Source organism: Pomacea canaliculata, linkage group LG11 (genome assembly GCF_003073045.1).
Source record: "Pomacea canaliculata isolate SZHN2017 linkage group LG11, ASM307304v1, whole genome shotgun sequence".
In the NCBI taxonomy this organism is placed as follows: domain Eukaryota; kingdom Metazoa; phylum Mollusca; class Gastropoda; order Architaenioglossa; family Ampullariidae; genus Pomacea; species Pomacea canaliculata.
The window spans coordinates 14,599,446-14,610,923 of record NC_037600.1 but is presented as its reverse complement, the minus strand read 5'-3'; the positions used below and the strand labels follow the sequence as shown (position 1 = coordinate 14,610,923).

At 39.6% G+C, this 11,478-nt stretch overlaps 1 protein-coding gene across 1 annotated transcript; it reads right to left on the bottom strand.

Annotated features, from left to right (window-relative positions):
* Positions 1 to 1,836: 1,836 nt before the first annotated feature.
* Positions 1,837 to 8,805, bottom strand: LOC112576252. Its single transcript, XM_025258557.1, has 7 exons — positions 8,398 to 8,805; positions 6,426 to 6,574; positions 5,668 to 5,830; positions 5,009 to 5,175; positions 4,160 to 4,370; positions 3,681 to 3,740; positions 1,837 to 2,536 (listed from the first exon to the last, which is right to left on the bottom strand). The coding sequence occupies exons 1-7, from the start codon at positions 8,471 to 8,473 to the stop codon at positions 2,475 to 2,477; spliced, it is 888 nt and encodes a 295-aa protein (XP_025114342.1). The 5' UTR covers positions 8,474 to 8,805; the 3' UTR covers positions 1,837 to 2,474.
* Between the last annotated feature and the right edge of the window lie 2,673 nt (positions 8,806 to 11,478).

The following is an 11,478-nucleotide window of genomic DNA, read 5'->3' as shown; positions in this document are numbered from 1 at the left end:
AAGGTTTAGAGGAAATTCTGGTATTTTTAGTCACCTTGTCGAAAGTTAGGCAGAAATGAATAAGAGACGACATTGCTTAAAGTTCATGGCCGCCAGCACACACAAACACAAACATACACAAACATGCGTACGTGTACAATGACACTTGCATCTTGACGACAGGAAGTACAATGATGAGGTCAGAGTTGCAGGTCAGATTTAGTTCCACTTTTAGCTCCAATTGTTCCTCGGCACTCGGAAGAAGTAACGATCTAGATATGTGTATGCATGTGTTGTAAAAAAAAAAAAAAAAAAAAAAAGTGGTATGAGCGAACATCAACATCAGAAATAGATTTTGCAAACATAATAATAATCATCAAAACACTGTTGGATTGTTTATTTTAAATGGAAAGTCCCAACCACCACCATCAAGCTTTAGCACCATTTGAGAAGGGGGATAATTAGAAGGGAGGGTAGCACTGGGAACCTTCCTTGAAGGCTAAGTTCAATAATTTCTATAATCTGTGGTCTGTGGCTGCGCTGTTGACAGATGACACATATAGAAAACAATAAGGCTTGGCGGAGAAGAGATCCGAACCCGTCATACCCGATTTTGTGTGGGTCAACCACTGCGCCTGTGTAATACTCGACCAAACCAAACTAAATCACAGGAAGGCAAACAATACATAGCAGCTAAAATATATTTTAGTATGATGTCGCTCAATAGTCTGTGAAGTGGATAGATAGCCTGGTAACTAGACCAGCGGCATCCACAGACACATGATCTGTCTATACAGCTCCTTGTCTATACAACTCTGTTATACAGACCTGCACAGACGTACACACTATAGCTGCCGCGATACTCGGGTTCGCACATCCCCCAGTTGATCCAACGATAGAATTTGTACCTGATATCATAGATTGATGCTGAGGGAGTGTGGGAGTGGAGATTAGAACCATCTATTCAAATGAGATAAGGATCTAGCTTATTCTAGCAAAAAGCTTCCCTAGGACCTAGGTCACAGCACTACCACACCATCTTTTTTTAACAGTGTCTTGTCACAACACGATATCTTTCTTTTCTCTTTCTTTCTTTTAGTTTGTCTCGTCTTCTTTCATATTTCTCTAGTGTTATTTTCGTCATTATTATTATTTCTTCGCGGATGCGGATTGCAGACGTGTCTGCTCATGGGAGGTAAACGAGTATGAGGAGATTGAGGAATGGCAGTTACGTCCCTTAGACCGGCACATCTCACCATGGAAGTTCGTGGTGTCATCTTCTCCCTCCTCCAGCCCCTGCCACCTCAGGCCAGTTGTGCCTTGAGTTCATGTATTTTTATTTTAACTTTTTGTGCAGGTACAAAGGTCATGGGTGGGTCAGCAAAAAGTAAATAGTATATTGTTCTTTCATTTGAAAGTAATTAATGTGTACAGAAGTAAAATTGTCTGGAGGTTTAAAGCTAGGTAACTAGAAGTCTCTATACCCAGGAAATAACTTTAACCGCCTCTCTCACTCTACCTAATTAATAGAAACTGGTTTAGGAGATTTCTTGAGTAGTGTATGGATATCAGACTGAATTCCGAAGTAGGGAAGTAGTAAAAGGAGTATTTATAAATTTACATAATTTTGCGAAATCTTCACTGGTGGTTCTAAGCGTCCTTCGTGAAAAATGAAATAAGATGCGCACAATACTTTGATCGTTTAAATTGTAGGAAGGTTGTGATAAAAGGACAGGAAGATCGGTTGGTCAGATGACATTAGCATTTTGGTGATCATATTTAAGCAGCTTTCGGCCAACAGAAATGTGCATAGAATATTTTTTTCTTAAAGAGAACAAAGTCAGTAGCACAGCAGAACAGAACTTTTATTGACAATAAAAAAAGCCTAAATGATGCCGAGCATTAAAAATAACAGATTTTTTTTTTCATCGGCACTTATAGAATTACAAACGACATAATGTACAATGACAAGGCTTCTAAGACTAGGTACCTTTCTCAGGTCTTCTTGACTAAAACACTTCTACAAGCGGTCTCCAGGTTACAAACGAGTTAAAGTTCCAGAGAGGCAGTGTTGGGTCGATTTTGTAAATCAGATCACACATGTATGGTCCATCACTGGGCATTCCCCAGCACTTACACATGAATAGCAAATTCCCTAAATTCAAGTTGAATGTGACGTAGTATTAAAGGACTAACACACACACACGCACACACACAAGTATGTGAATAAAGTGTGAAATAGTAAAAAAGTGAGGTTGCTATAATATCAACATTTCTCCAAAATTTACCTCCCGAAATGTATTTGTTATTTCTCTGTTGAATACGTATACACGCATGCACATAAATATTAACTAATCCATCAGTACACGTACAGTAGCAGACACACACGTAGTCGAACGCACATACAAGTACTTGCACGAAAGCGTTCGATGCCCGCAGTTCATCATCATAGCACAATATTGTCAGGCTCTCTGTCACGTGACCAAGACGGGGCTCTACGACTGCTTCAGCTTCTGTCTGCGCTGTCGTCTTGTCTTACTGATGAAAGAACAGTTGGCTGCTCGCAGACACACAGACACATACGCACGCACACGTACGGAAGCACGCACGCACGCACACACATAAGGGTAAAAGTTAAAATAAGTAATCAGAGTAAGACACAGCTTTTGTGGGTACATAGAAAAGCATTTTAATGAAAGAACATCGTTAGTGTATGAAGAGTGTGTGTGTACATATATTATTATATCAGTAGGTGGTGTGAGGGTGGTGTATGTGAGAGTTAAAGAAAGTGAGAGTAGAAGTGAAGAAAAACTGGGAAAGGGAAAGAGTGATTGTGTGTGAGAGAGGGAAAGAAGGGACAACAAAGTACATCTGTACTGTCTGTGATATGAAAGCGTTTGGGTCATTTCTCCATAGAATATGCCGGAAAAATTTATACACAGAGTCGCAATTTAACATCAGAAGTATCAATCCGCTTTTGTGAGTTCATATCTTAATTACGCCCCAATCCTCTTTTTCTTTGTGTTTTCGGTTCCACCCCACATCACATGAGTGCATTTGGAACCGTTTGCACGTCATTCCAGACAGGATAACGAAAAGAAACCCTGATCACACCCACTCATTAGCAAGGAATGATAGAAAACCCAGTCACGATTTTTCCCCGTATGAAGAAGAAATATAATATTTGGTGCATTCTTGGCCAAGGAAATCCCTTAGATATTATTTTCCTCTCTCTACAATTTCCTAACGCTTGGCTAGTTTAGACTTTGGTCCCTAGAAACACTCCCACCAACACTTGCAAGCTTTTCCTTGGCATTAATACTGGAAATCAATGGCGACCTAGGTGGGTCCCTAATGAGTGAGGAAATAAATGTGGGTTTGTCCTGGTTTTTCCCAAGATCCATTGCAACACCCACAGCCCCAAGCCTAATATAATTATCAATATCTCTGCAATCTAGGTCCAGGAATGTTGGACCAGCCCTGATTTAATTTTTAATTTTCACTTTACAGAACAAAGCAAACGAGATTCTCAGATTTCATACGAGATCTCACTATTCATCGAATGTTAGACCCTAGATACCAATGGTTGGAATACTAAATTTTAAAGACATGCAGTTTACCTGGTTGTGTATTGATCATAAACACGACAACCCACAAACGTAAAAAGAATGTAAAACAGACATAAACAAAGCATTTGTCACCTTTGTGGAACAGGCCTTCACATGCTCCTGAGTTTTTGGGGTTTTCGTCTGGATGTGACCCTGTAAAGGTAAATCGTGAAGTTAAACACAGATATTTTGTTTTTATTCCTGTAAATCATGATTTTTAAAAACAAAGTCTTAGTTTTGAATCCAATAAGTCGCGGGTTTAAAAATATGTATTTCATTTTGAATCCAACAAATCTTGACTTTAAAAACATATATTTAGTTTTGAATGAAATAAATTGTGCAAGACAGCACCAGTCTCCACTGAACAACTTCTGTTTGCAGTTCATTGCGCTTTTGGCAATACACAGAAAAGAGAGAGCAAATACAAAGAAACCCTAGGAGATAATTGATTAATTTTCTAAAAATATGAAAAAAATCCATTGTCTTGTCCTATAATAACATGCAATTCATACAATAAAAGGTGTGCATTGTATAGTTATATAATAATTAAATAATTATCTGCTCGCACTTACACGCAAAGCAGATGACAAAGCCGCTGCCTCCATTACTGGTAATCGTTTGAAGGGCAAAGGTCACTCTCTCAGCATTGGTGGCTAGCTTGCTGACGTGGTCTTTACTAAGAGTAAAGTTGGACCTGAAGATCTCGGTACTTATGGCACCAGTGTCCTGATCGATCCAGGTGACAGTCAAGTAGTCTTTGTCCCACAGATGAAAGCTACGGAACTGATAACACACACACGAAAACACACACACACAAAATATTTAAAGACAGCTTGAAAACTTGGCATACTGTGTTATGACGGGTAAGTGTACCCGGAATGGTGGATGGAAAAACAATTCATTTAGTATGGTCATGTACAATAACAACATGGAAGTGATTCAGCAGGTGAGGTGAGGACGGCGGATGGAGACGTTTGGATCTGCCGGCAACACGCCCCGCCCTTGACACGGTGAACCATATCCTGTGGCCACTGAGCGATGAGACTTTTTACCTTAAACTACGGGGTCATTTTATTTTGTTTCTGTGGTATGCTTTGCATTATAGTTTGGATCAGACAGAACTTTAAAAGATCCAAGGCAATAAAGTGATGGAACTGAGTAAGCGAGCATGGATAATGTTCCCTTCTGACTTGCTAGAAAAGTCAGTTTGAGGTGAAAAAAAAAAAAAATCAGAAAGAAGGGAAAATGCTGTTAGGACATACATAGATACAGACGGACGGACGGACCGACAGACAGAGACCATTATAAAATGTTTCGCAAATCAGTTCCAGGCAAAAGAATATTGAAAGAGCCACTGCAGGTAATTTCCAGCTCATAGTAGCAGTGAACAGGGGAATCCTACATTTAACAAGTGAACTCACCGTATACTGCAGGTTCATAGACCTTGCCGGGTCAGGGTTCAAGAGGGTCAGTGTGTGGTCAGCTCGGCTGTACAACCATGGGTGCTCCTCGTGGCTACGGATGAGCCCCTTTCGGGCAGTTGTCTCCCTTGTCTGGGTGCGGTGAGGCATATTCATCACGTGTGTGCCTGAAAACATAGATGGTCTGATTAACCCTGAATGTTTACTTCAAATTCTCGTACAAGCTGTGCTAATGAATGAATGAATGAATGAATGAATGAATGAATGAAGGAAGGAAGGAAGGAAGGAACGAAGGAAGGACAAAGGAACCTATCATTGCAACTTGTTCGATGAAATAGAAGGATTTTAATTAGTGGCAGTTAGCTCAGAATAATTAAAGATAAAATAGAAAAAAAAACCGGTGTGTATGGATATCTGAAAGTAAAAATGTTCATTGATTGTGTCAAAGCACAACATACAATAAAGTTAAACATGAAAATGCTCATTTGAATTTTATCCCAGCATTGAAAGAACGTAAATTGTCCGTGTGACTGTTTAATAAATAAACAATCACAGGTCGTTTCCAGAGTAATCTTCTTCTGCTTTTTTTCTTTTTGAGCATTGTTACTTTTTTTATTGGGTGCATCATGTCATTGAAAGTTTTTTCCTTCCTGATATACCTTTCGTGCATTCAAAGTTCAATTTGAAGCTCTTCGCAGTCTTTGCTAAACATTCTTGGCTTGTAGGGAGGTTTGAAGGACTACCTCCCTTGGGCATGAGCAAATAGGTGGGTTTCTTATTGTTTACGATCTGGCAAGAAGGTTTCCAGTGGCACAGTAGCTCCTGTAAAGCAGGGGAAAGTGAGCAGAAAATAATTCAAATCCAGTATGTCACAAAGTAATGAGAAAAATATAATTACAATAAAACGTGTAGTTTGTTACCGATATCAGATGTCAGTTTCGGGTTTTAAATAATCTTCCAAATATAAAAGTAAATGTACAAAAGTCCTGTTACGCATGCGCGTTAATTTGATGTCATTAAACATGAATGTACGTGGTGCATAAATTGTACAACGTGCTATTGTTTTTCAACTTTGCACTATTTAGGAATGTAAATACATGAACAAAAAAAAAAAAAAAAATTGAGAGTCCAGATTTCCCTCCCTTCTACAAAGATGTACACTGTGGACTGGATAGGTTGTAAAAAAGCTTCTTGTTTCAATGAGCTTAAAGTTATAAATTTAGCAACTTCTCTAGACGTAGATGGTGATGTTTCGTCAACTAAAGGTGTAGAGTAAGAGGAATGGGACTTACCTCTCTTATGTTGCTTAACTGTAAATAAGCACTTCTAGAATAGCAAGAAAACTGGAAGCCCAAACTGTTTGAAAGATAAACTATGTTTTTTTTCAGGAGCATTGGCTTTCTTTTTTCACTCTTACCTGTACGTACAACTCGGGGGAGATGCCCTCACACCCGCCATTGACTCCGACAATGTTGGCAGAGGTAAGAAGACTATCCCTAGGGCAGGTGACGAGCAGGTCTTTCCGGAACTTTCGTTCTGTGATGGAGCTTCGACACTTTTTCCCTCCTGAAATTGATGCCAGGAATGATGGCTCATGCGTTTTCAGGATGATTAAGGTTAAAGATCCGGTAGAGCGAATGAGAGACTGATCGGCCCATTTCAAGGGAAATCCAAACAGTACACAGTACAAAATAAAACAATGCAATAAAATATACATCCTTAGATACACAAACAGTGTGATGAAATAGTAAACTATTAGTTAAATTTTGTTCTTCAAATGCCTCATAGATGCAATTTGCTACATTATTAACGATATACTGGGTAGTATTTGCTAGTAGCATGGATAAACTAAAGGGAGATAGTTACAGGTAATACGTTTTATGTACAATTTCTTTCTCAATACATTGTATATTAGACATACGAACACAACATGCAATTCCGACTCTACAACACCAGGACAAAAGGGACATAATGGGATGTTAGGATTGTCAATTTGCTTGTTCCCAAAACGCAAACGATGTGGCTTCAGACATGAAACCCCAAGTCGAAACTGTATTAAATCATTACAAATTCCTATGTGTTGGACATCATTCAGATATTACACATTGTTGCTTGCTAGTACTACACAAAATATCTAGTTGAGTTTGAAGGCCTTGTGGTGTATCTGAAGTGAGGACTACGTCGTCAGCGAATAACAGAATTAATGATATGTAGTAGGTCGGGGCTTAGCTGCACTCCAAGTTTACCATGCTCAATAATATTCTTTGCTAACAAGTCGATAGAAAGAAAAGAGGACAGAACCACATGTTACCTGGTTTAACCCTCTGGGGCAGAAGAAAGAAACAGTAGCATCACAACCTACCCTAACTTCTTCCTGAACGACGTTATAATACTCTGGAAAGCGTTTAGGTTTTACCTTTGGCCCCATTTATATTCAAAATGTTACACAACTTTCCCTGTACAATAGAATCAAATGCTTTTTTGAAGTCTATAAATGCAACGTAAAGCTTTTTGTGGTGTAGTAGTTGTTTTTATACCATAACTGAGATCTAATATAAGATATGAGATCTAACTAATATTTTATCTATTGTACAGTACTTTTTTCATCTTGTACAAGAGGTTGGGGGGTATTGGTGTTACTAAAAGCCAGCAACTAAGGCTATATCCCAGCAAGGCAGCCAGCCCTGTAAACAGATGCCGCATTCAACCCCGTCATGTAAAGCTAGCTCCAAGAAATGTGAGGTCTCTAATACCTCACTTCCTCATGACCTGAAAAGGTCATGGTACGACCTTTACCATTTTTGTTTACCTTAAAAATGAGACATTTGCTTTAAAAATATTTGCCACGTCTTGAGTACACTGAAGTAACAACAACACCCTCACGAAAAGCGAGCATAAATCCACATGTGTATGTGTGAGTATGTGTCCATATATGCGTCTGTGTCTATGTGTACATGTGGGAGCATGTCTCTTTATGTGTGCATATTTGCACATGTGAATATCTGTGTATGTGTCCTTGTATGTGTGAATATATGTGTATGTGTGGATGTGTATCTGCATGTATTTTTCTGTATATGTGCACGTGTTTGTGTGCTCATGGGTGCATGGTGTATGTGAGAGAGAGAGAGAGAGTGGGGGGGAGCATGTAGAGAAGCAAATCACAGGAAAGAAAGACAGAACAGAAGGTCTAAGGCTGAATTAAAAAATAAAGAACCACAGACATGAAGAATCAAAGAAAAAAAAGTGACAGAAGCGAGAACTGTCGTAAGTGCACACATCACACAGTTTTAACCCTCTGCCACTCGTGCTGTACTGCTTGTACAGGTAAGTGCCAAAATCTACATGCTTAACATTGATTGCTTAGGCACAATAACAAAATGGTTACTTGCCCTTTATCCTGCGTGTCGCCGTTGTGCTCATAAAGAGAATACTCGAAATCAACACGAGAAAAAGCGAGATTTGCATGGCGCTGTCCCAAGTGGTTCGTGTAGCAAATGGGCTTCTTTATTGCTCCCTGCTTGTCCTTATGGCTTGCCCTCGAGGGTTACCCTTTTCTTGAAAAAGAGGAAGGAGAGTGTCCTTGCTTTTAATTTCTCGATCTAGTCATGGGTTGCACTCCGCAATGAGCTGGACTAACCAAATCAATTGTTTTATTTCGTGAGATAAAGACAATCAGGAAGTCGCACGGTTAAGACTCTGGTGTCGCAGATAAAACACGAAATGCTAAAGCTTCAGATTGTATCAAGTCTTTCAGAGGTAACTCTGTCTGGTGCGCTTGACGTGGGGTTCAAAGAGTTTGCTCGAGACGAGACTAAAAAGTAAGTCACGTGACACAACCTGCTGCGGTTTATGGTCTGTAATAAAGTTTATTTTCCTCTCAACTTCTTTCAGTTGGCTGTAGTCATGAAGAAAGGTATGCCGCTGTAGATAAAAAAAGGCATAATAGAAGGTTGAAAGGTCACCACGGTATGAAACCTTGTATAACACAGATGGTCCTCGACTTACAAAGAGATTACCTTACGATAAACCAACTCATTGTAAGTCGGGTGCAGTGTGCAATCAAATGCCAAATTTCGCTGAATGTGTGCATTGGTCTCTTTCAAAGTTCAGGAAGGAATGACTGATTCTTTCTCCGCTTGACTGTGTGTGGTGGTGGAATAAACTACGAAATGGGCGAACGTACGAATCAACAATAAATAAATGAATGTAGGGCCACTGAATTTAAAATGTAATAGAACTTGTTGAAGCCACCGCGCAGAGACATACTACTACTCACAATGCCATGCAAACCAACGTGGATACTGAATTTCTTGACATCTTTTTTTAAATAAAAAAAAAAAAATTATTCAACGTTGACCTTTTCTTACAAATTAAGAGTCAATCATGGCGGCATGTGGGCAAGGTCTCTCCATTAGTTTCACATCAGTCATTCCACTGTTGTCTTCACGAGACAAACAGAAAGGTCACGCAAACGAGGTAGCAGAGCACGAAGGGGGAAGGAGGTTAGAAAGTATGGGGGGTGGAGGAGGTTCTCATAGGGGAGGTATCCATGTGAAGCGGCAGGAGATGAGAAAAATCCAGGAAGTGGTAACCTAGTCGTCCTACTGGGGAAGCTAGACCGTTTGGAGACCCCGTTGCTGGACTGCGCTCTACAAGAAAGCAATCTTCCCCAATCTTCAACAAATGAATATCGCAGTGAGAATAATTCAGCCATCACATCTTCAATTGTTTTGTTGTTTTTGTTTTTAATAAAGGAGTTAGGAGCTCTTGGTTACAATCATGGTGTCACGAAGCTATTGACCACTTGTATTTATTATTTTGTTTTTTAATATTTTATTATAGTTGGAGAATAATTTCCAGTAGAGTAGAATGGAGGGGAAGAATTGTTTTGAGCAATTAGCTTTAGGCTTGAAGGAAATAAATGATTACTAGAGATACAGAAGCTAATGTTTCGTATACTTTCATGATGTGGGCAAAAGAAAGTCTCTACTGCAGAAATTGTTTGCGGTACATAAAATGTGGTTTTGAGTGTGAGTATGACTGGCTCCATTTTTTGAGCGAATTGAGTTAATTTCAACACTGAGTTAGTGTTAGGCTTCCTCCCCTATCCTCGTACATATGTGTGAGATAGGTGAACACACACACACACACACCATACACACATACACATATGTACCTACTATCACCCATTGGTGCCCCCAATTCCTAGTCGCGTGTGAGTTGACCTTTGCTATTTCTTCAGACGTGTGTGTGCGCGTGTGCGTGTTTGTACATATACAATAGCGGCACATTTCTAGAGTCCAGAAGCTCATCCAGGAAGTCTTACAGTCCAGGAAGCGCGAGAACGAGGCCCCGAAAGCGGACGCTGCCCCCTGTGCATACAGTTGACCTTTTGGCGGGTTCACGCCTCCCTCTTTTGAAGTCCTCCCTCTCGCGATCCAGGAACAAAAGACGAGCTCCCCAGTAAAATCTTGAAGGGCTGAGAGTGTTAATGCGGGGAAGGTATAAAAACACGAGCAAAACAAGAATTTATTTCTTTATTTTATGCTTCAGCGGTGACTTGTTGACCTTAGAGAAACGTAGAGCTCGAGACACATGCAGATTACAGGTTGTGGTCTTCATCGTTGTTCACACAGTACATGTGTAACGGTTTTCTGATGATAAATTAAGCAAAAGCTATAGTTTATCAAATTAATGTAGGGGGGCGTAGCTTCAGTCCGTACAGCAGAGCGACACAAATAATATTTCCCAGCCATCCAATGAACAGACATAAACTGAGTTTAAAGTTTGTTTTTTTTTAATCACGAACATTGCTACCTTAAAAAAGCTTATCATAAAGATTAAACAAAATATTTACATTTTGCAGGTAAATTGGTATGTACAGTAATCTTGTTTATACGAATCGTGTTCGTAAATATTCACGATTAAAATAATTGAACGGCAGTTTATCGCATCTTATGCACCAGTGTGTGATGTTTATTTATTATATACATACGCGTGTGCGTACGTGCGTACGTTTTATATTCAAAACAAAAAGCGGAAGAGGAGGTAGTGTATGTCATAAGGTCCCTCAGCCGGACATTTGTCATAAAATATGTAGATATGTTTAGCAAACTGTTGTACAAAACTTTGACAAACAGAAACATATTCTAGGACATGAATCCAGTGAACAACGGCCTTTAGGACACAAGGCAAAGGTGGAGGTGCACGACGACCTCACATATGTCCAACATCAACAAGCAACTACGACTACTTCAGGGTGATATGTCAACTTCCTCGTCGCTTCATCTCTCCCTTTGATTTCGGAATCCTGTTCCCTCTTCGCCCTGCAAAAGAGTGTCAGAGTTTACTAGGATAGTCAAAAACATTTATTATTTGTCCACTGGTTACTGGTCATAGTGTGAACTTTAGTCTTGTAAATTAGCTTGTACTATCCCACCTTGAGTAACTCGGACATTCGTGATTAACAT